The following is a 25,772-nucleotide window of genomic DNA, read 5'->3' as shown; positions in this document are numbered from 1 at the left end:
CATCTCCTCATCCCAACCATGACAGATGCTTTGTCTTTCTCTCTAGGGTGCAGGTGAACTTCCAGCCCCCACAGAGCCGGCCAGGTCTCTCTGTCCCCCGCACTCTTTCTGCCTGCTTCTTTCAGAACAGCACATTCATTGTTTGGGAGAGGGGCTCTGCCTTTTCATAAGGTCAGGGGGAACTACAGGTAGCGGAAAGGACAAGATTAATCACTTCATCTGGGGCGAGCAGGGAGGGGGCGATAGACCAAGAGATGGGAGAAATAGGTGGGGCAGGCAGAGAATTAGAGGGATGAAAGGGGTAATTGAGAGGGTAGAGATATAGAAAAAGTGATGGAGAACAGACAGAGAGGAAGTTGGGGATGAAGAAAGGGAAAGAGAGACAGGTAGCGACAAGAGGAAGTAATTATCTGCGCTTGTGTCTTTGTTGTGCTCGCCGATGCATTCAATGACAGCAGAGCATGGAAGGAGAGAGGTGGTCAAGGGTAATTACCTAAACGCAGGCTTGTTGCCTTTGATCCTCTTGGCTCAGTCTTGAGGATCCCATTTAGCCGCGTGATGTATCTCCATCGCCAGAGGAGGATAGGCTCCAAAATGCACTTATTCCAAAAGAAATTGTAACTAATTCAGTGTGTGGTTGAACCGGCCTCCCACACATTATGAATTATATGTGACCTGAAGACCAGTAAACACACAAACTGAGAGCACTCCTGCAGATGCTGCACTGACTAATCCAGACCTTGCATTTGCGCGTCATTCAGAAGTGTCAGTGAGTTTGTTGTGTTACCCGGAACGTGTGCGTCTGTGCATCTTTTGGCTCCCGAGTCTCTGCTTCAAAGCGCTATGTGTGTTTCCTCGGGTACATGTGAGTCAGTGGCCAGCTGCATTGCACGGGGCCCTACCTGTGGGTGTAGCTGGCCCCTGTCCGCGCTTTTGAGTCCGCTTTTTATTCAGTGTCACAAACAAATACCAGCACGGTTGACTCATTTCAGAACCGCTCAGCAGCGTCCGCCGATCTCTCCCCAACATCTGTTGACCTGCACGTTTTGATGTGATGCAGCGAGGCGTCTTCAGCTGCGTGAACCTTGTCGTTACTGCTGCCCTATCGAGCCTGCCGTCACGAGCACAAACACCATAAACACCCACACGTTATTTGGTATAAACCTGTGTGTTTTCTTAGGCAGAATATAGTCAGTTGCAGACAGACTGGCTGAAATGCACAAACTAACTGACACATGCACAAATAAGCGAGAACAGGCTGCAACTTGTCCCACATTCACTCAGCAGGTCTTGTACGCCTTTGATATGCCTGACCTTCTTTTTATTGTTTTTTTCTATATTTCTCTATAAGACGGGTGGTATGCAACTGATTAGATAGATAAATATCCCCTGAAGGTGTAAGACAGCGAGAGATGAGGAGAGGAAGGATTCTGAGTTTTCTCCTGTCCAAACACATCCCAGCAGTGGAACTTTAATCTGCCGGGGCTTCATGCATTTAAATGGCCCGATTAGGAACAGTCTAACAGACGCTTTCCCTGCCGGGCTGAAACAGAAATTAAGTGCTTAGGCACAGCCGTCATTTTGTTTGTTTTCTCAGTGCTTCTTTTAGAAGATACACTCAGCAATTCAGGCTTTGATCCTATGCTGTAACATCACAGAGTCATGTTTAAGCCTATGAACCACATTATATATTGCAGAGAAAGTGGCTGTAACTCATCACATTCTTTTATGTATGGTAAATGCATTTAGCGAAGCTCTAAAAGGTTTAGTCTAAATACAGAACATTTGAATTCATAAATTGTTATGGGACTATATACAATGAAATGCTGCTGATGTGGGTCGTGGGTGTTTTGACTGAATGTGGATGATGGTGGTGAAACCATGTCTTGGAGCGTATGCAGATGTCTGTGTGTTCAGGAGGTCATTCAGAGTTCCCAGGCCTATGTCTCTAGCGTATGAAGTGGACACGGTGATGACAGCTGCTCTGTCTTTTCCAGCGTCCTGCGTCCCATAACTTTGTGTGTGAACAATAAAGTGGAGCTGTGGGTTAATGCAGGCATCTTGGTAATAACTATGTTCTCCCTCCCTCTTTTCTTATCCCTTCCTCCTTCCTCTCTCTTTTTTTCCTTCCCAGTGACATATTTGATGCCATGTTTCCCGTCACCCACATTGCAGGTGAAACAGTGATCCAGCAAGGTACGTACACGATTCCCTAAAACCTGGCCTTTTTATTTAAAACCTTGTTATTTCACATTCATATTCAATTCAGATAATATGTCCACACCTGTACAGCATCACAAGTTGCACTCGTACACAGAGACATTACATGAAGACGCCTGCCCTCGGTCACACGCTTGCTCAGTCACTCCCACCTACTCGAAGACATCCAGGAGTATATCACTCCTAATTTGGTGATAATAAGTCCAGCTAGCTTTGCAGGGCCAGCGGTCCCAGGCACCCCATGAGTGTGGTATATACTATATACAGCACCGATGTCATGTCTAATGTCTGGACTACTGTGCAGTTTCAGGAAAGCGGTGCTTTACTGACCCATCACACACTATTTACACGCAGCTAGGAGTTATCGACTCGGAGGCTGTAGTGGTTCTTAAACAAGGGAGAATGTTGAGAATTTTATCGCAATCCATATGATACAATTAATTATTGTAATTGTGTCCTGGTGGATGGTGGTGCTGTGATTGGGCCTGTTATCTCACTGTATTGGCTACTGTAAGTTCCCTATCCGGCCTGTGACCCACATCAACATTGTCAGTACAGATACCAAATATCCTGTTTTTAATTTTGGGTTACAGCCATTTAATAATAGGTACAACAATTAGCTTGTGCTGAAACAGGCCACTGGTCTGCAGATCTGCAGAGTCTGTGTGCTCATGCATGCTCTGGTCAAATATTTGCCTTCACTCTTAGGCACGGGGGGTATGGGAGAGCGCAACACAAAGAGCTGAGAAGCAAAGTGATAAAAGACAGGAAGGGTAGAAGGAAAAAAAGACAGAGTGAGAGGGAATTGAAAGAGAGATAGATGACATGAAAGAGAACGAGGCAGAGACGGAGAGCGGGAGATAGCAGAGGGCCAGGTTGCAGCAGGTTGTGTGTGTGTCTGGGGTCTCCTCTGGGACACCATCAAACAGACAGGGAGCATTCTGGGTGACAAATAGAGCTGTATGATAAACGAGCACTCTCCTCTCGGTATTAATTAGCCGTGTGAACTTCTGTGAACTTTACACACAGGGTGCCCCTAGCTTTTCAGCTTTTTTAGTGAACGTCCACACAAGAATACAGCGACACAGTCTTACGCATGAAGTTGGTAGCACTGAAGTGCACACACGTATGCTTTGTCCCATGCGTCCTCATGGATCATTACCCACTTATCCGTATCTCTGAAGGGAGTTGTATTTAAACGGGATTGTAGGAGGTCACTGCAGGCATAGGCTCATGGTGGCTGTCAATCCTCTTTAATGTTTTTCCTTGAGCCCCGTGTAACAGATAGCATAATTAAAGGGACACGCTGCCATTTTTCAGCCTTATCTCCAGACTGGATGCTTTTAGCGGATCCGTGTCATTGACAGGGATCCATTCTGCAAATCAAATAACATTCAGAGTTACAAGCCTGGCACGTAAGGTCCTGTTCCAACATCTCATGCAGACATTAGATACGTTGTTTGTATGTTGTCTATAGATTTAGTTCATAGTATTTTAATCAGAAAACATGTAAAAGAGAACAAAAAGCAATGAAGTAGTCTTAGATGAAAAAAAGATGCAAACTTGTTCCCACTGAGCCCATAAAGGAAAATGTGAGTCCATGTCTATTATGACTAGTAGCAGCGGAACAGACCAGATTTAAATGACATCTTTGATTGTATACTAGGAATCTTTCAATCATTTTTAATAAGGTGTTGTAAGCTCCACACGCTCAGGCACTTTTTGTTTCAGAGTTTCCACTGTTAAGCCACACAAGCAGTATTAATGAGCGCTGCTGTTGCTGCAACCCTCCACTGGCAAGGGCCCTACTGTATTTCACAAAGATATTGGCAGGCCCAGTGAAATATGTATTCTGGTGGAGCCAGCGGCGTCTTTGACGATGTGTCTGCCCTCAGGCTTTTAGAAGCCTTCAATTCATAAAGACCCAGGGAAAAGTGAGTGTTACGCATAGTGCTGTTCTCCTTCCCTCAGGGTTAAAAGTCCCCCTTTATTAATTAAGCAGTGGTAAATAAAAGGATGAGTCTTCTCAGCTGGTTCAAAGCCAGTTTTTCTAATCTCTCATACAAACTGTTCTCATCTTTGTCCTCCAGGTGATGAAGGAGACAACTTCTATGTGATTGACCAAGGTGAAGTGGATGTAAGTGGCACTCACACTGCTCGTGCATACACAAAAATGCAATTTTCACCCACTTTACTTTATCTTATTATGAATAAAGTGGATTAAATCAAATAAACACAGTTTTGATGGTCCAGATTTATTTACCTGTTTTCCACAAGAGGACACTTTTGCTCAGTAGGAAAACCCAGCCTCCTTTACAGCTACAGTATGGACAGGTTATATTGGTTTGTCCCCCTGCTTTGTTCTGTTCAAAGTCGGGTCTCACGCCGATGACAATCTGGACATGGCGCTAGGCCTCAGAGCTTGGGAGGCCAGAAAAAACTGAGGAGATCTTTTGTCTGTCACAGTATGGTAGACCTAAGGGGAGAGATAAAACAGAAGCTGACGGAAAGTTAAACAGGAAGCGACCTTATCAGCTTACAGTGGCCAGCACAGAAAGAGTGGGTAAGAGGAGCAAAGTAGGTTGGCAAGCCTGGCCAAGCGAGCACAGAGTCAGTGCACCTGAGACACAGACTGGAGGAAGTGTATAAACCCAGCCAGAAGGGATGGGGGCCCCTGATAGTCCAGATCACGCAGTGACTTAATTCTCTTGTTTTAATACGTTATGAGGTCTGTTCCTGTGTTCTTGTGAAATTGCTGTGAGCAGCAGTTGTTGTGCAGATGTTCTGTTGCTCTGGCTGGTTCTATATCATGCTTTACTGTATATAGCATGATTTTGTGTTTTGTGGGGTTTCCTCACATTTTTCTTCCCATTCTAATTTATTTCTCTGTCTCCACTATACGAGTCGTGTGTCCCCAATTCATAATACAGTAGATCCCCATTTGTTACGGTGCTTGGTCACTCATCTGCAGCAACACAACTTCATTTTCTCCACCAGTGAGTTTAGCTGGAGGCGGTCTGCTCCTGGCTGGAACTTTAACCTCTCTCTGTCTGTCACCAGTGAACCTAAGGCATCTGTTACCACAGCCACGACTCTGTCAGTCTGCACTTAAGCTTGTTGAAGACCTCTGTCCTAGACCCTCGCCTCCAAACATCTCAGTCTTTCTGCACGAAGCCGCCTCCTCCCATCCTCAGCTCCGGCACTAAGCTGCTTCAAGCTCACTGCCGAGGTTATTAAAGTGTGGAGATGTCTCTCATTAGACAGGGGTGTAAATCTGCCGGCATACCATAAGTATATTCACTTACAGACGTTGGCCTGTATTTACAGTATACGAGTGCACCACAAAGCAAATTAAAGATTTAATGATCTTGTTGGAATAAAGTGCTAAACATAATCAAATATTGACAATATATTAATCACAGATGATTATTTCTGACATTTTGTGAGCAATTATCTATAAGAAAATTCACTTTAACTATAATTCAAGCAGCTGATTTGTAAGCGTGGGCTCATTTTATGCTTATTTTTAGGGTGGATTTGGCATTTGAGAATTATTAGAAATAATTGTGGCTGAATAGCTGGAGACAGACGTTCTTTCACAAACATTACGACGACTCATGAGAAAACATATGCCAACAGACACAAACAGCGATACACACAGATACGGCCTGCTCACCCACCTTCCAGTACTTGTCACCGCTTAACTACCACCAGACACACATAATTTGCTGTAAGTATTTGCTTTTGGAAAATACCTCAGCTGTGAGACGCCGTATATTGTTCACAAGTTTAATTTCCCATCATAGTGAACTTCATTTTACCTACCTTCTGCAGTAAAAACTACAATTTCGTATAGTTTTCTGCCATTTTACACTTTCACAGCATTGATCTATTGTTCTTCTCGACTTGTTGTAACCAAATACAGCTCTCTGTGTCTTTGTGACTTTGAAGCCATCCCAGTTTATAGTTAAGGTTGTGTCCTCTGTGGTCGACTCCGAGCCCTGAATAATGGCTTGCAACAATTCTGTCAATTCAGAGCAGCCATCGGAGGGATAAACTTTCCCTCCCTCTCTGTCCTCCTTTCTGTCTGTGTTATTAAGTCAGCAAAGTAGTGGATAGTGTGTCGACAGGTGAAACTGTAACGGCCCCAGAGACTGCCTGAATGACTCTCAGTGAGGCTGTTTGTCTGAGGAGCTACAGTTGCCAGCCTAAATACAGCTGTGCATGTGAGCGTGTGCGTGTACTGTACTGTGGGTGATCAAGCATGTGAAAATGCACGCCGTAGATCCTAATTGTCCCTAATTGTCATGCTCTGTCTGCAGGTGTATGTGAACGGGGAGTGGGTGACCAGTATTGGGGAAGGAGGTAGTTTTGGAGAGCTGGCCTTGATATATGGGACCCCCAGAGCTGCCACAGTCAAAGCCAAGACCGATCTCAAACTGTGGGGCATCGACCGCGACAGCTACCGGCGCATCCTGATGGTATGAACGTCTGCACACTGACAACTATAAAAATACATCTTTACAAACCATGTATCACAACATGTCATTGGTAATACTTGGAGTAATTATTTTCCTTCTCATTCACTTAAAAGTCTTTAAAAATCATTTTCTATTACTTCATATACACATGGATGAGTGTATCCTCTCACCTTAGGGACCCTGGATCTTTTCTAGACCAAGAAAGGCAAAAAATGAAAAAGCTCCTACACACACTTCCCGCTCCGAGAGCTTATCTTTCAGGAATGTCTAAATGTTTAAACTGGAAACACAAGGGGATCTACTCTAGCTGTCATATACAGTATGTGCATGTATACGCACGTGCGCGTGAACACACACACACCTTTTGTGTGTTATGGAATGATTCATATCTATGTGTGTTAGCGAGAGACTTCATGCCCAACTAAATATTTCCTCAGATGCACTTTATTGTGAAAAATTTTGATAACCTCCAATTAACCTTCAAACCACCTGTGTTCGTCTGAGCAATTAATTATTTGAAACCTGCAGAGAAGGAACAAGGTTTGTGTTTGGAGCTTCCAGCGCTCAGTGTGAAGTTGGCACTGACCACGCAGCTCTCATGTCACCTCTTAAGCACATAGTTTAACTGAGGCCACAATGTGCCCGGGTAACCTTCCTTTGATAGGATTCTCTTTCTTTCTCTCCAGCTGTCATTTCTTCATCCTTCATTCCTTACCGCAGCAGTAGGCGGGAAGACGGGATGAAGCAGAATTCAATTATGAGAACCTGTAGTTAATTATTGATGTCAGTGATTTGTAAAGCCTTTATAAATGTGGTATTCTGGCAGCACCTCGGGCCAACACAGTGTGTGTGTGTGTGTGTGTGTGTGTGTGTGTGTGTGTGTGTGTGTGTGTGTGTGTGTGTGTGTTCCCCAGTAAAACAATGCTGACTTCTCGTGTCTGCAGCTGGTTAGAAGCTCAGGAAGGTGCAATGCCTCTGCCATCAGTTTCTTCACTGCTGCTCCTCTCTCCTGCTTTTGCATGACAAAGTCTCTTTGTCATACACTGATCTTTGATTGAATACTTAGACATTTTTGTACATTTACATATACATTTACATATTACATATACAAATTCAGAACATTATCCCTTTAGCCTGTATCCATCTGTACATACACCATCACCAAGATAGAACTGACACATGGCATAATCCACATCATCAAAGCTGGTCTTGATAACACAGTTTAACATTCTGAAGACTGACACCAGACAAGGCAGCTCTTCAAAACCAAAAACTAATTATATAAAAAAACGAATTATCATTTACTATGATGAACGCATACTTTCCAAATTTGACGCCGCCTGTCAGACAATACCCACTTTGTTGTCACCTTGGTATTTAAACACAGCTACAAACAAAGCCTTTAACAAACTAACAGACCACCGTCAACAAACAGAGCACAAGACGAAAGGAGACGAGGAGAAATGATATCTCCTGGTCCTCTTTTATGTTTCACGTTGGACAGAGATGAAGGCGATGGGGATGTGGATGCACGGCGCGGTTGGTTTAATCTGGCTTTGCTCCACACCTAAACTCTTTGATGAGTCTACCTCAAAGACAGCAAGTAGACACAGAGCCTGGTTCGTCTTTAACCGCAGGAGGAGCACAACACATCAGGAGCAACAGGAGTCTGAGCTGCGTTTTGTACATAAAACATATGCCCTGGCCCTCCCAAGTAGAGAGGAAGGACAAGGACAGATGCAGATAAAAAGAATGCAAAGTGAACAAAGATGTGCACCACCAAAAATGTCAACTTGAACCTTTGGAATAAGATATTTCAGAAAGGATCATTTTCATTCCTTTCACCCTAGTTGATGCAACTGACATCACTCTGGCCCACCCTCCTTCCTCCATTCGCATAAATCAGGCCTGTAATGTAATGTTATGTACGCACGGTAAGCCTTTAAGCATAGCAAGCCTGTCTGAGGAGCTCCACAGGGCTTAATGAAATCAGAAGACCAACCCCACATGTCTGTGGAGATGATGGGGTGCGTGTGTGTGTGTGTGTGTGTGTGTGTGTGTGTGTGTGTGTGTGTGTGTGTGTGTGTGTGTGTGTGTGTGTGTGTGTGTGTGTGTGTGTGTGTGTGTGTGTGTGTGTGTGTGTGTGTGTGTGTGTGTGTGTGCAGATAGTACATATGTCAGCTCTTGTATTTGATAGCCTGTATGTAGTCACCATGAAGCTTCATCTCTGCAGACACAGCAGCGAAACATAACTGGCGGAACTAAAAACAGACTGCATGTGCCCACATGCGCGCACACACACACACAAAACACGTACGCACGTGCACCCGAGTCGCTTCTCCAGGAGGGAGGCGATGCTCACTTGAATTCCTTTAATCAAGTTGTTTACGATTTTGAGTTTGACATTGGCTCACTTGGGAACATTTTCTCCCCTTTCAAGACAAAATGTGAAATTATATGAAATTAGAGGCAGCAGCGGGACTCAGGCACTTATGCACTAAAGACACCCCAAGCCTCAATATATCATTTCCATATGCAAAGGCAGGCACACGGCAGACAAAATTGTCTCTCCTCACTCTCCCTTTTTCTCTTTATGTTCCTGCGCCCTCTGAGTGGTTCTGTGCGGGGAAGGCGGGCAAACAGGGGAAATGCATTTAGGGAAGGGGTCCTCTGGGTTTAAACTTGTCAGGAAGCACCTGATGTTCATGGCAGAGCCGGAGAGGGGGAAGTCCCCTGCCTGGTGGGTGGGGTGGGCCACACACACAGACACACACGTGCTATGAACATTACCGCATACAAGCCCCGAAAACTGCGACCCTATGAACTATTGATTTCTTAATAATAGTGCTGATTGTCTGGAGTTTTTTTTTTTTTTTTTTTTTTTTTTAGGAATCTTAGAGTTTGACACCTTTTGATTCTTTATGACCAGCTGGCATCATTTAAAGTGTGTGAATCTTCAGTCCACATCATAACCTAAAAAGAAGAGTTTTAGTTGCTTTAACTGGAAAAATAAATGCATCCTTAGAAGTAGTAGAAAACTTTATATTATGGTACCAAACTGCAATAAATCAGTACTAAACACATGACATAATGATCACAATATTTTCTGCAGAATTATCACTTTTCCAATTTTATCATAGATGTACAGTCTCACCATGCAATTTCAGAGCGGAGGGATTGGTCACATGGTGAATGTGTGTTCCCCATTTGTTTTACAGGGCAGCACACTGAGAAAGAGAAAGATGTATGAAGAGTTCCTGAGCAAAGTCTCCATCCTTGGTAAGTGTGTGTGTATGTGCATCCAAGCACCTGCGATTACATTTATTTGCTGTATTGCTCATTTCCGCATTTGTGAATATGCTTTGTGTACAGTCCTAATCTTCTTGCACTGTTCATACTCAAGCCACACTGTGATGATGATGTGTGGACATCTGTGGAAGAAGGAGTTAAGCTAAGCCTCCTCTCCCACTGGAATTCGCTTAACACCAGGCTACTCAGGCCATTAAGTTTTGAGGAATGGCGAATGAGATTCATTCAGAGTTCCAAAACGAGCTGCAATTGGAAGTGACATGTCATCTCTTTCCACTTGATCGTGTGTGTGTGGTGTATAGAGTAAGGCCATGCCCCCTGTACAGAGTTATTAGCTGGCTGAGTAAACACATACACTCAATTCAGGTCTTAGGAGAACGTCTGTGCAAGGTCCGCTCTCTTTTCATTCACCTCCTTTCTTCTGAGCTCCTTCTTTGACAGCCTTGTTGAGGCCTGTATTCAAACGCTCCCTGTTCCAAGTGCTTTTCCTCTCTTCATTCTTCTTTCTCTCGCTCTGCTTCTCCGCTCTACCTCTCTGAATTGGAGGAGGGGTAGGAGGCGGGAGTGTTTTTGTTTGTCTTTGATTTTTAAGATAGCCATGAAATTGGGTACAAGCCCTTGATGTCGTAAAGTGAAGGGGGGGACAACATGTTCTTTGTCACACACACACACGCACGCACACACACACACACACACACGCACACACACACAGTCTCTGACATCTCAATGTCTCTCTCCTAAGTGTGTGCTATGTATGTGTGCAGCAAGGTGATCCAAGTGGGTGCAGGCTTTGCGGAGCGTGAAATGTAGGTTCTTTAGTCAGTGCGTTTGTGTATCACGTTACTTGCCAAGCTGTTAAGGATCAGCTCTATAGGACCTGCCGCTTTAGCTTGCAGCTAGACAGAGGACATCCATCTGGGGCGGGCAGACACTACGGCCCCACCAGAGGGGACACTGGACACCTCCAAAGCACCAGACGTCACCTTAGTTAATCCTAAGTATACACATTTGCGCACACAAACACACAGAGTCAACCAGACTCACTGGGATCAGTTACTGAGCACATCAGGACACAATAGTCTCAGACAAAGAGTTTTATGATTCTAACTCATGTCTTAGTCAAATGTAAACATTGAATCATCCTTTCATCCAGACAAAGCTAAAGATGAGGAGTCGCATTCCAAACACAGATGCATCTACAGTTCAGATTAGGCAACACTATTCAGCTGAATTGCGAAAAAGGATGAGCTCTTTCACGAAGTCTTATTTGTGGAGATACATTTATTAGTCTGCGCCCTTTCTAAAAATAAGCATAAGTATGGAAGTTGCTCTAAACTCCTATGGTTGCAGCATTTTTCCCAATGAAGATGTGTGACCGTCTGTGTTTTTGGTTTCAGTATGAATACCAACAGCCTCTAGAAATATCCCAGGCTTAACCACGTCACTGTGCATGCGGTTGGACAGTAGGAAAGACAGCTGTCGCCACTGGTTCTCAAGATCAACACAAGCTGAAAAAGATTTTTGATATTACTTTTTAAAATTCTGCAGAACCTCAGAATAAACATCTATTTCACTGTTACGAGGGAGAGATTTAATATATTCATTTACATTTTATTTTTTAAAGCAAGTCCACCTACAGTAACTGGAGATTCGTCTTTTCTACTGAGCAAACATGACTCTAAAATTGGTTCGCACTGCATGTTATATATGAATGGCTGGTTGTGCTTTAGTCTGTTCTGTACATACAAGCACCACACAGATGCTCTTATCTACAGCAGTTTACCCCAAGCATAGCGGAGACATCCCCCTCAACCTCTCTGTCCTAGTATGTACATCTTGAGCTTTCTATTATATGGTATATTACAGTAAGACCTGACTTAGCCTCAAGGATGACAGCAGTCTGTCACCACACCCAATAATCAGTAGAACAGAGATTTAGGGGTTCGTTTCAAGGTGTCTAAGCTCCATGAGGCCTCTGTATAAGAGGGAGGGGAGAAAGTGGGATTTGAGATGTACAGTAATGATCCTTGATGAATGACTGGATTAGCTTAAGGCTGGAGTTATCATTCCCACCAGCTTCCAGTACTGAGCAAGAAACAACCCTCTCATATGTAACATGTAAAAAAGTGGTACACCCTATTTCTGCTCAGTGAATGTACACACTGTTCACACCGAGGCATGTTTGTTGTTCATTTACAGAATCTTTGGATAAGTGGGAACGTCTGACCGTGGCTGACGCTTTGGAGCCAGTTCAGTTTGAGGATGGAGAGAAGATAGTGGTGCAGGGAGAACCTGGAGATGATTTCTTCATTATCACAGAGGTAAGTGTGTGTGTGTGTGTGTGTGTGTGTGTGTGTGTGTGTGTGTGTGTGTGTGTGTGTGTGTGTGTGTGTGTGTGTGTGTGTGTGTGTGTGTGTGTGTGTGTGTGTGTGTGTGTGTGTGTGTGTGTGTGTGTGTGTGTGTGTGTGTGTGTGACAGTTACCGAGCTACACAGTATCTGTGTAGCTCGGTAACTGTCACATTTCCTGTACGCCGTGTGTGTTGACATAGGAGGCCCCAGACCTTATATGGTCTGATGACATCTACATCAACTCTGTCATCGTGCACAGACGTTGGTGGGCTCTGTGCGGAGATCGGAACTGATCCCGTTTTACTGCCACCAGCAGACACGCTGTATGAAGACCTACTGTGCAGGAGCAACCCCCATCACACTGCAGGCTTTGTGGAAGTGGGGCCCCTGGCGTAGCTGCGTGGAGGGCCCCCTGCCTGTCATCCTACCACACGTTTGATTAATTCCATACTTACACAGCTTTTGCCAGGGTCAAGTCAAGGGGCTCTGTCTAAAGGGGGGTGATGTAGCAGTCTGCTGTCATTTGGGTCTAACCTTCTACGTCCATTAAGGTTTGTGTGTCTCACAGTGTCACTCTGCCAGTTACTGTGTCCAGTTTATCTACAGTGTGTCAATCAAGAATCCTCATGAGAAGTCCACAGTGTATAGGAGTGTGCTGATAGATTCTCCTCCTGATCCATGCTCGTCTCTCTCTGACTCCATCTGCATCCCTCTAGTAGAACACTGCACTGTGTTTGTTGGGGTGCATTCGCCACTCCTCGGGGGAACCAGATTGGGGTTTAGGGCACTGATATTAGTTAGCAATGCATGACTCATCAGTCTCAGGCTTTGGAGTTTGGGGGATTATTGGGATTTTCCTTTAGGATGAAGAGAGTAGGTGCAGAGGGCAGGAAGAAGCAGTTAAAGCAGGGCGCATATACTGTAGCTGTTTGCCATTGTCACACAGATACAGTGCTTTACACTCATCACTGAGGAACGGGGGCAACGTTACGACATCTTGCATCTTTCTCCCTTTTCACTCCATCCCTCCCTCTTTCTGCTTTACTGTCTGTCATTCTGCCTCTCATGCAGCAGGGCCCGACTTTCCCAGAGCAGGGTGGACTGTGGTGGAATGTGTGTTGCTGACTTTCACACGGGGTCAGGAGGCACAGCCTCCCGAGAGGCAGATGAGAGAGAGAGAGAGAGCGAGGGAGACACCGAGCCAGAGAAAAAGATGAGTCAAAGAGGGCAGGGAGGGACATATGGCTTAGAGAGGGTTGATTCGGGAAGGACCGCAAGTAAAGAGGGAGGGAAGGATTTTATGTGAGTCGGTTTCAAGTTTAGGCTCACCACAACTCTGTGCACTTGCCATATTCTCCTGTAGTGATTCTGTTTTCATGTGTGCACATTTATTCTTGTCAGTGGTTTGTTCAGTCACAGCTTTCCCATTTGTCCCATTCATGGACAGCCTCCCTCACTCTTACCTTATTGTCTGTTGTTGGTTCTGCGGTTTTGGAGCATGAGACCCACAATCACTCGGAGGTGGGATTTACAGCAGGGAGGTATAGAGACATCACTTTCTTTGCCCTCGGAGACGAGTGTGGCGTTAATGAAAGGTGACATGTTTACATTTTTTTTCTTGCATTGTTCAAACAAACCTTTATGGAACTCCAGGGCCGTGAAAACACCACCTCGCCCCTCCTTACACCGACACATCCTCACTTATCTCCCTTCTTCAACGCTGACATGCAAACTGAACTCACTTTATACACAAAAAAAACCTTCTGGTCCCTAAATTGTTGTAAAGGAGAAGAATAAAACATTGTTAGATGTCAGTGTGAGTTTTTAAATTAGGTGTTGTAATAAATAAGTACATTTTTGTAGCATGTATGGGTGCAACAACCGCATCATCGGCCTAATATCATGTACATCCATGAAAAGTCATCCCATCATGTCATTACATTTTTCAAAAATGAATTAACCTGCCACTATTTTTCACTTAGTTTACTGTAAGTGTCAACTTTAATAGACTGTAGGTGCCCCCTTATGCTTCAGCGCAATTCAGTTAATGGAGCTTAACGCTGCTTTTACAGACTGGAAATCAATGCAGTTACTGAATGAAGTTCTTCCCTGCAACCACGTGATGACGAGATAGCTAAAGATTTATAGGCCTTCACTGATTTTGGAACTTGAAAAGAACCGTGTTCCCAGGCCGTTTGTTGCTCTTATGTACTGTATGTAAGCGAACGGGTCAGCGTCAGTAAGTCATCTGTGTGCGTGTTAGTGTTTTAGTGAGAAGGTGCAGAGACTGTTAGCGCTGGGTGGCCTCGTGAACAGGCTACTCAGGATATCAGCTTTCCTTCTCCGTCTCTGTTTGTGCCTCTCTGACCCACTCTCTCTGCACCTGATGTTGATCCAGTGGTTGTTACTTCCTCTGTTGAAGACACTGCGCTTTGACATGTTACCACGGGCCAGGTTGTTACGCTCCGCATGTGGTGTGTGTTCATGCATCGTAAGTGGACTCACTTTCTTTCCACCAACTTTCCTTTTGTGCCTGTTCTCTGTGCTAGTCTCTCCTGGTGTCTGGTAGCATGCTGAGGAGGATCTGCGTTGTTTATAAAAGAAATATCTGTGGAGCAGATCGTGGCCCCTGGGGTGGTACATAGTCAGGATTGTTATCTGGACCACACTGAATGAGGCCTGCTCACAAATTAACTACTGTACTTGATGGTGCTGCGCTGTTTCACATTCTTTGTTTGGGCATGAAGGGAAAGGAGAGGAATCAACTGGTTGTAAACACAGAAGATGCAATGCTGCACCTCCCTCGCTCGCTCCATTCACAGATCCCTGTGTTTTGTCTGCCCTTCCGTTGCTTGTCTTTTATTTGAATTCACGAAAACTGAGCAGGGATTTCAAAACAGAGGTGGCAAAGTGTGATTATGACAGCGTGCGTTGGAAATATTAAGTGTTATGGCAAAAATATACGTAAAACAGTCACTTTTCAACTCCAGTGATCAGACAGAGGATAAAGTATGTGTTTGCTGATAAGTTAATCAGACTTAGGCAGAACAGCGAACATGCGTCTCGCTTGGTTTTCCTCCAACCCTTTTCAAAAGCTGTTTGTGTTTGCTTGGTGACACCTGTGGAATCGGAATCACCAGCTGCCTATCTCAATATGTCCCGCTTCCACTATTCACTAAAACACTCATTTATCTTGTCCAGTCATGTCTGTTTGTGGGGATTTTGGTCTGTGACTATCTTTGGCTAATGTAGATTCACGCTACATTTAAATGTCATAAACTGTGCATTTAAAAGCCAGCGTGACGATGTATCACAAAAGCAAACTGTGAAATATCAGCCTGCCTTTTGTTGCTGCTGCTGCTGATATTAATGATGATGCATGGTCATAAGGAGCTACTGCTATTGCCTCGACCAGCACTAGGACCCAGCAGACACAGTAGGTAAGTGGGCTGGGTGATTGAGTTAATATTTAATCACTAGGCTTAATTAGACAAATTTCATGCAGTAGCATGAAATACTTTTCATGTGTCAAGCTTGTCAGGTCATGCTAAAAACCACTTATACTGTTTTCAAATTACACAAAAATTTATTAACGTCCTGCCTCAAACACTGAGTAAATATTACATGTAACTGCACGACTGTATGACGAAGAACGATTTAATTACAGTATATAGTTACAGGTTTGATGTCTTTATTTACGCTATCCAGCAGGTCCCGTGTTAAAAAGGATCAACTCAAAGCAGCAAATGGAAACACTCTTGGGCCTCCTGTGTTTTTGTCGTGGTTTCTGTGACTGGCTGTTTCCACAGTTGCTGGTGATGGACCTCGTATAGTAAGACATTAGCTACATAATGTGTTGGAATCCTCCTCTGGGAATGCCCCAAAGGCGTCACTGACATCAGCCCCACTCACTGGTTGCTGGACAGTTTCTGCAGCTGTCTCGCAACAGAACAACACAAATGAAGGTTTGCAGAGATTAAATGTCACGGTCAGCGTCGCTCTGGAACATCTCACCTGCAACTTTTAAATAGATTTCTTTAGTCAGACAGTTTTGATCATGTCTTGCTATTGACAAGTCTGATGCATCTTGTCTTAGTGAGTAAGCAGTTCCCTGTTGCTATCTTTTAAATTGCTGTAACCACACTGCTGTGTTGCATGTGTGCAGGTCGTGACATCTGTGCGCAGACTGGTGAGATTTACTGTGAAAGTGACTCTCACACAGTTCTCCACTCATTTAAATGCTATTTTAATCTTCTCCACAGTTAATTTCAAGCACAAACTCCCTCAGTTATACACGTACAGCCCTGTCTTTGTGTGCCTGTAATAAGTAGCTGGCAGTTTGGGGGTTCTCATTAAAGCTCATTATATTCATATTTAGCAATATTAACTTGGTCAGCACAGGGCAGAGAGGACAGAGAAGGATTAGAGAAAGTCAGAGAGGCGTAGAACGGACAAATCTGTTTTCCAACACGGGCTGAGACGAGCTGGGAAGTTCATCAACTGACTTTTCATTGCCACAATGAACTTAAACACATGCCAGTCGACACTTGAAACACAAACTGCGCTTGTAAACCTATGATGTACATGGCAGATCCTTGCGTTCGTAGTGTTTGATTATACGTAGTGGTATCAGATAAAACCTTCCAGAAAGTGTACAGTATCACCAGCTGCACAACACAACAACACGAACGATTGGGCTCATGTGAACGGAAACATGATTTCCCCCCTTATACTTTTTAGATGAGTCACACGCACAACAGGCAGCGGACAGTGGTAACATACACAGCACGGTTGTCGGTCTGTCCAGCAGACATCAGCTGTTCCCAGCTCAGCTCACATTCTCACGGTATGTGTGTATGTGAACTTGCATGTTTCTTTGTGCGGCTTTTCACTCCATCTGCGTCTTTAGGTCCTTTGTTATCACTCCCTGGCTGTGCGCGCGAGCAAATGCAGCACATACCATGTGAATTAGCGAGTGCCAGGTGCTATCGCAGCGTTTTGGTTGTAATATACATGTGTTTTTTGTGCTGCGGGGTCAGTTGAGGGGACTGCGTTGGAGTTCCCTCCGCTTGGACTGGGGTGTTGTTTCCATTTTGTGGATGGGTACTGATAGATGGGATTATGTTATGGAGACCCCGAGGAATCATTTCATCCTCTAATGGACTTAGATGTTTGTATTTATTGCGCTCTGGAGGAAATAAAGCAGAACCAATTACATTTTTACAATTAGATGCAGTTCTGTGTTCCTGCTCGTGCTCATCTCAGAGACCCGGTGTCAGTTCCACAGGAAAGTGGGGTCAATCCTGTGCACCTGTGTTTTTATGTAGTGAAGGGATTTCTTCTTGACTTAATCCTCCTGATGATTTTCAGCTCATTGCTGAATCTGAAGCCACCCCCTCCTCTCCTCTATCTTTTTCAACACCCCCCACCACTAATATCTTGTTCTTCCTCTTATCCCTGCCTGTCTTTCATATACTTCAACTCTCTCTCTTCTCTTTTTTCCAGGGAATAGCCTCTGTCCTGCAGCGCAGGTCTGACAATGAGGAGTATGTGGAGGTTGGACGCCTCGGACCCTCTGACTACTTTGGTGAGCGACTCTGGGCCCGACACATTTGGATTCAGAGTGATTGCGTTGGCACTAACCTCCTCCTCCGTGTGCAGGTGAAATCGCCCTGCTGTTGAACCGCCCCAGGGCGGCCACTGTAGTCGCCCGCGGTCCGCTCAAGTGCGTGAAGCTGGACCGGCCTCGCTTCGAGCGCGTGCTGGGGCCGTGCTCGGAGATCCTAAAGAGGAACATTCAGAGATACAACAGCTTCATCTCTCTCACCGTGTGACGCGTCAGCCCCCGTGGGCATCACCAGCAGGGGGTGGGCAGCGGCGGCAGCATCAGCAGCAGCAGAGTGTTGGTCTGTGGGTGGGCAGGGGTGGGGGCGTGGGGGTCAGAGGGTTTTAAATTTACACTGACGAGATGCTTATTTCCTGCCTTTTTTCCTTTTCGCGCATTTCTTTTTGTGACACAGCTTTATGTCCAGAACAACATGCAGGAGTGTGAAAATGCAAGCGAGGACAGACACTCGTCTCATTACATATGTAAATTAGTCTTCTATACAGTGTGTCAACTGTAAGTGGCGCATGCTTCTAAAGTGACAGGAAGTGACGATTGTACTTTGATGATGTGTGGGGACAAATTCAGCTTTCTTTTTCACTTCAGGGTGCGTGTGGTGCCATTTGTTTATAGGTCACAGCCGACCGGCACCACGGTTCCCTAAACCGTAGGAGTAGAGGTGCAATAAAACAAAGACAAAGCATATTCTTGGCTGTTTTATTCACTTTTCCTGCTTTTTAAGTGTGCACATTTACTGCTGCTGTTAGAGGCAGTGATATGTTCATATTTTAATATTAGGTGGTGTGTGTCCATTAAAAGTCCTCCCACTCTGATGCTCCCTGCAGAGGTTGGGTCTGATCTGGGAGCTGTGGTATTCCAAAGGAGCCGTAGTGTTATCAGTCCCAACCACACACACATGTAAAACAGATTTATACACCTACACCGTCTCAGGACCTAAAGAGTCTATAAGAAACACACACACGACTCCTGATGCTTTTTAACGCTGTTTCTGTTCTGTGTTTTATTGCTAGCGAAGCTTTTTCAGATTCTGGGTCAATATGACAGTTTGATGAAGCTCTTTTTAAGATGACTTCAGTTTGAAATATATATATTTAAGATGTAAACATACTCGTGTGTTGCATTCCTTTGATCTACTGTAATCTGTCAATGCACAACTGACCCAGCAACTGTATGACTGCATAAAACGCAACCTCAACAAGTCTTTCTGTATTCTCTCACTCTGTACAGTATCACCGAACCATCTTGAGCAAATAAAGATCAGCCTCTGAAATCCTTTGATCGGATTTGATAAGTTCTCTTGATCTGTTCCTCCCTGTCTCGCTGTGAATGTGACTCACATTCACATTCTCGGCCCCTCTTTCCCAACTTCTGCTCCCTCAGCTCCGCTCCGTAAAGCGGCGAAAGATCTTCCTGGCTCCCTTCACCCTCCTCTGCCTTCCATCCTTCTCACATTAAGCCAAGTGTCAGTCATCTGTCAGTGGGCCCCGTCAGAAAGCCTCGGAGTTCCTCCCAGCCAGGTTTCCACGCCGAACTAAAGCCTCCACAGCTTTGACACATTCCTCCTCTTCTTAATGCCCACTAAATCAACTGAGGAATGTGCCCCCAACTCGCTGACATAGAGTTTAGTTTACCCCACACACACACACTCACACATACGACTTCATCACTTTGACAATACACACACACACTGAGCCCATACTGTAAACATGAAGTTTGGGGTTTTCAGATCAGTGATGTATTTATCTGCCTGATTTTTTTTTTCTGATTTTTTTAGTTGAAAAGAGTCTGATGTCGGCAGTTGTGACAATTAACTATATTTTTTCGTACTTTTGAGTTTTTATTCTGACATTTCATAATGTTTTAAGCCCTGTTCTTCATCTCAATGTTTCCTCTTGCAGCGTATCTCCATCACCCCGTTCGTGTGGTGCAGCTGATGCTTTAGCTAGTCCTCAAACTGAGCCAAACAGGTGAATACGCACCATAATAGTTACTTAAAGATGAACTGACCTTAAGTCAAACCCTACAATTAAGATGTTCTGAAGCCAAACTAACAGGCGCTTCTGTGTCAACAGACCCACCTCTCTGACAACCAAGTGTCGTCAGTGGACAAAAGTCCAGTAATCAGAGCCGGAGATGGGATTGTTCTGTCAAACACCCACAGGGTTCAACCCTTCCACTGGATTCCTTGTTGATAACACTGGTAACACCAGGAAGAACCTGTGATTTCAGCACCTTGTTGTTCGGGGCCACTGGATCAGCAACTAACACTAACTAGAACTAAGGTCTATTTGAAGTCATTCAGGTCTGTGCCCTCGTTGCCCTCTTCTCTCAGCTCCTGTTCTTTGCTGCAGTCGGTTCTCCTTTAGTGGAGTGTGTTCAGGGTGGAGTCTGCAGGACGTCTGTGGTTTTCGGTGTCCAAACGAACCAGCGGGGCCTCTGAGGTTGTGCTCGTCCACAAGAATTGATCTCAGCATGTGAATCTCTTGCCTCCTCATTTATGCCACGGCGTCTTCAGCGCATTGCTCCGAATTCCAGGTTTTACGCATTGATTGCCAAAAGTTTACAAGACGAGACAGCTGGGAGCGATTTTGTGTGAGTGTGTGTGCTTGCTTCTGTACACAACCACCCATGGTCTCCTGAGAGGATGTTTTATTTGGTGCCTGTGCATTTAGATCTGGCACAGCCCTCGGCCCCTTCTCTCCTCTCCTCCCTCATTCTCTCTCTTTTGTTTCCTGTGCTCGTCTCCGGCTTCTCTCGTAGTTCCCATAGCTGCGATCGCTCCTTCCTTCCGTCCCCACGTTTGGGGGAGATCCAGGCTAATTAAAATGCCTGCCGACACTAGGCCTCCATTGATTCTCGCTCCTTCATGATCCCCACACCCTGGTAGAAAAGCGCCCGCGCTAATGACCGGAGCCTTTGATGCAGCCCTGTTCCCGTCTCGATATATTGGGTGTGGCAACCTCCAGAGCAGGGTTCACCCTGTCTGGCCCAGGATCTCCTCTCTGCCTGGGTCTGACTACTGTGGCCCCGATTCTTAACTTTAATTGTGACTTTCTGGGGTCATAGGTCACCACCCAGGTTTGGACACAGGTGATTGGGCAACAGCGAGGCTGATGGGATTGAAAGGCTGTGGATGGGAGTGGGGGGGTGTTGAATAGAGGTCAGGGGGATCATCACAAGGACCGGCTCAGACCAAAAACCCTCACTAATATAGTAATTAGCACTGATGCTAATGAATTGCTAACCTGACGCCGACTGCTCCCTGATAACGAGGCAGCCAAGTTGCTCCAGTTGTGATCCAGCTGAAAGCAATGGAAGTGATTCACTTCAAAACCATGTCCTCCTCCGGCTCGCGTCTTTAAAGGCACCCGTGCTTTGCGATTTGTCCCCGAAGGAGCAGCCGACCGCCGCAGAGAAAAGAAAGGAGGAGGGAGAGAAACGGCGGAGAGGACGAGATACAATCTGTTTGTTTTTCTGCTTTTCTTTCCCAAGCTTGTTATCGTTCCTCATTTCCTGCTGGACGACAAGTAAATAATTCACATGTATACATGTAGCGACACAGGCCTCGTCTCGGTTCCAAAGCGGTTCCTCGCGCGGAACAAGCTAACGGGCCCAAATGTCCTGCTGGCGGGGAGAAACCGGGCCGCTCGCATTCTGAGCGGGATCGTCCTTCCAGCACGTGACTCCGCGGTCTCCGGCCCACGTCGATCCCGACCCGACACCATCCATCTCTCCACTTTGACTCCGACTTGGCCCCCTGGGGAGCGGCTCAGCAACTGCCTCGATTGTTCCCTTTTTCAGCGCCTCCTACTCTCTGAGGAGTCATTAGAGCTTTGAGTGCCCATAATAAAAGTAGCTGAACTCACACTAGGAAGATGAAGGAATGCAATAAGCAGAGAGGTCCCTGTTGGACTGTTTAGGAAATGCTCCCACACGCCCACGCACATAAAGTCAATAATCGTTTTACCTTGAGGGATTTGGGTGCTTTGCTTCAGGCTCTTGAGATTCCGCCGCTTCTGATGCTCCAAACTAGCAGTGACATCGTTAATGCGCGGTTAAGATGCGGCAGGTTTAATGTGTGTTGGGTTCCATTGTGTTGGAGTTCCTCTAAGTCCGTCCTGACATCCCCTCATCCCCCAGAACAGAACCTGTCACTGCAGGTGTGTGGAGGTGTCTTAGGACCCTCGACCCTCCATCTCCTTCCTCGAGGACCCCTGAGCTTCAGCCTCTGAGCCGTTCCCTGAGCGAAGCCCCGGGGCGGAGGCGGCGGCGGCCGGGGAGCCGAGTCCGGAGGCCGACCCGGCTCTGCCTAAACCCTGCTGGAATGCGTGGATTTGAGTGAGTGCTGTAACCAGAGAGCGCTCTCTCCTATCTTTAAGCCCATAATGGAGCCACTTCCTGTTGATAATCAGTTTGTTGTGATCTTTCACTGCCTCGGGATTTTGACACTTCAGCTTGAGTCCTAGGAGAGAAGGAGAGGCCCTGCTATGGTTCTGGTCTGTTCACCATAATGACGGTATACTGTAGGCTGGCATCAAAGGATTTGGTGATTTTTTATTATTTGCGTCCTAGATCCTACAATAAATCTGTCACACACATACACTGCATTGCTTTAAAAGCAGGGTCAGATGTTTCCCTTTTCAACTCTCTGGGGGTCCTGCTGACTTGGACCCGGAGCTGTGCTGGACCCTGGGGCTGGGAGCCCACAACCAGGTGAATGGATTCCCTCCAAATGGATTCTCTAATGGTCTTAATCACCATTTAATCTAGAGGTTTTCCTCTCGGCCGTCGATTTGCCTCTGATCTCTCACCTTTACCCTCCCTCCAAGTCGTCTTCCCCCTTTGTCTCCAACAGCTAATGTTGCCCATGTCAAGCAGAGAAGTCTCCCTTTAATCCCCCCCCCGCTACAGGACTCCACCCAGCATCATGCCCCCCCCCTGATCCCTGCGCCATCGGTGGGGTCGCCCACGGTTGGTGAAAGACAGGAGAGGGTCCCGTTGGAAGCCCCATCTGACACGCCAATTGGGGTAATTATGGGCTTATGAGCTCCGAGTACATTTCTTTGTGTGTTCCCTCTGAGGGTTGAGCTCACCTGACATGTATCATTAAAGACGACTGGCGAATGATCCATTTTCCTTAAAGTCTTTTTTTTAATTGGATTTTTCCCATGAGTTGCACGTCCACACAATTCCTGCTTATTTATTATTATTTTCCCTGCACGTCAGACCATTTTCCCCATTTACCACTGATGTATAATCCTATAACCCCCATATGTTTATTATGAGTGTATCCGTGTATATGCTTCATGTTCAAGTGTCTTCATTTCAGGGCCCCGTTCATGTAAGGGAACACCGGCGGGTTATTTTCCCACTGGCACCGACAGAAGGCTCACATTTGTGCCACTCTACTGTCTGGGTTCTGCGTACAAACCTCGAGTTTTCCTCCATCCCCTCGGGCCCGTGCCGAGACAGGGCAGCTCTGTCTCTCCTTGGCCTTTTCACATCGTCCTGTCCTGCCTTTGATGTCCCCCTCCCAGGAGCCTGATTTGCGGGTCGACCACGTCCTCCTCCCAGCCGCCGAGCGCTCAGCGGGGCCGCGCCGCGAGTCCCCAGAGTTCTGGGGGGAGCTGCAGTGAGGAAAGAAGGAGGGAGCTGGGTCAGACCACCACCGAGCCAGGGGAGACCCCCGTCTTCCTCCTCGCCGGTTCCCACCGCTCCCAACACGGCGCACACATGTTGAAAAGGTCAGGTCTTGATAGACAACAGAGCACCGGCAATTACGCCGCTATTTCTCAGTGGCTGGAAGTCCCCGGCTTTCTGTGTGAGCGAGTGTGTGCGGAGAAAGAGAGAGTGTTTTTTTTTTTCATTCATGGAGAATAAAGAGGCAGTGTTTTAAGGGGAAAAGGAGGTGGGGACGGGGGGGGGGGGCGCGTGTGAGGACTTGTTGCCTCACGTCTGCGTTTTTCTGTCCGCTGGTGGAAATTGGGCGACTGAGGTGCGAGCGTCAGAGAACGGGAGTCGGACCCCGGCCTCCGCGGCAGATGTGGAGATCACACAGAGGGGATGCCGCGCTCGCCTCACAACTGAAGTGCGCCGCTGTAACGTCTAACGTGTTGCAGCTGGAGGATCCTCGCGTACCTGGTGCAAGCGCGTTGTGCGTTTATGCGATTTGACTGCACAACTGTGACCTATGAAAGAGCCGCTGGGCATTGTGCCCCCCGCATTCCTGCACACCTATAGTGCCTGAAAGGAACAGGGTCTGGTGGGGCAACGGGGCCCCACAGAGGACCTCATTCAGGTTGCTGTACATGTGAGGGAGATGAAGGCCTGTAAATGGCTGCCAGTAATCATGGCTGTAAAAGAGCAGCTGGTTCTGGGACCAGTTGGAAGTGAAGCTGCTGTACTTGGCCTCCGTCCCCTGATTAGTATTCAGCGAGTTTCTCCGTGTGTGTGTGTGTGTGTGTGTGTGTGTGTGTGTGTGTGTGTGTGTGTGTGTGTGTGTGTGTGTGTGTGTGTGTGTGTGCGTGCTCTGCCACAGCTTGTTTACGCGTAGTCGTTTGGCCTGGACGTGCACTCTGCTCTGGATTATTTCCAAGTCCAATCTATATCACTACCTGCCTCTGGAATGTACCTTTGCTCCTGGGAGACTTCACCTGGATGTCATTCCCGTGTGTGTGTGTGTGTGTGTGTGTGTGTGTGTGTGTGTGAGTAACCCAACCATAAATGTTACCGCCGCTTCTAATGGGCCCATTAGAAGACATGCGCACGTGTCAAATAACACACAGACATCGAGACATAACACGCTAATGGAATCAGCTTTGTCATCACAGCCTCTGATGAGCTGCGGGGGCTCATTCTGCCCTGGAGACGGGGGAGGAGACGCCCCTGTAGTCGGCGTGACTCACGGATGACGCGGCGCTCGCGACAATGCACCTGATCTATGACATTATGAGGCGTCGTAGAACGGGGGACGCCCGCTGGACAACAGGCAACCGCTCCGTTTGGAAACGCACTGTAGCAGCTATCAGTATATGGAGTTTCTATTGTCGGCTCGGCTACGGCTTTATGGCCCCCGAACGCACGGAGGTGTGAGATTCTTTGCTTTGGTCAGAGTTCACCTGAGGGAGACGACAGCGTGTGTTACAGCACAGACTGACTGAGCCGCGCCAACAGGTGTCGGGAGCTGCAATGTAACAGAGGAGCTATTTTAGGCACGCGGGCAGGATCACCCCGTCTTTAAACTTCATCATCTCATGCAGATATCACGTATTTCCAACTGTGGAAGGAGATGATGGGTACAGACAGACTTGATCCGGACTGAGGCGCACTCCAATCCCACTAAAGGCCGTGTCACGCTTAAAAAATTCCCCCTTTTATTCCACACTTCCCTCGCTGGGAACTATGCATAGCCTGGAAGGGGGAGGGGGAGGGGGGGGGGGGGGGGGCATCCACAGCGTCTTTATGACTATATTTACTGTGCACTAGCATCTATAAAACAATTTAAGAGGGTTAATGTTGTTAGGTACACAGACTGCAGTTGCCAGTAAACATGTTGCTTAATGGCTTATGCAGAAAAGAGGAGGGAGAGGGAACGAGGGAATGACTTCTGGTCTTGGTTTGATTTGAGTTCTCGTGTCCCCGTCTCACACAGTTTTTTTTTTTTCGTGTTTTCTATTTATAATTTTCCACTCACTGTCTCCGGAGTTCAAGGTGACGTTTCTGTTTTCCCCTAATCTGACTCTTCCTTCTGACCGTCCTGCTGTCTCGCCCCTCCCTCTGACTCCCC

The 25,772-nt window shown here is 46.4% G+C and overlaps 1 protein-coding gene across 1 annotated transcript in view; it reads left to right on the top strand.

The window, feature by feature from the left end:
• The window catches only part of LOC114860075 (protein kinase, cAMP-dependent, regulatory, type I, beta), a 38,399-nt gene extending 19,135 nt beyond the window's left edge, over window positions 1-19,264 (top strand). The window contains 7 exon segments of the mRNA XM_029158354.3: window positions 2,135-2,196; window positions 4,311-4,357; window positions 6,543-6,701; window positions 9,920-9,980; window positions 12,210-12,331; window positions 17,866-17,947; window positions 18,022-19,264. Coding sequence (XP_029014187.2) covers window positions 2,135-2,196; window positions 4,311-4,357; window positions 6,543-6,701; window positions 9,920-9,980; window positions 12,210-12,331; window positions 17,866-17,947; window positions 18,022-18,194 — 706 coding nt within the window. The 3' untranslated portion in view covers window positions 18,195-19,264.
• Window positions 19,265-25,772: the final 6,508 nt, after the last annotated feature.

The sequence above is a fragment of the Betta splendens genome, chromosome 8 (genome assembly GCF_900634795.4).
Source record: "Betta splendens chromosome 8, fBetSpl5.4, whole genome shotgun sequence".
Lineage (NCBI taxonomy): Eukaryota > Metazoa > Chordata > Actinopteri > Anabantiformes > Osphronemidae > Betta > Betta splendens.
This window is presented reverse-complemented; position numbering and strand designations above follow the sequence as displayed.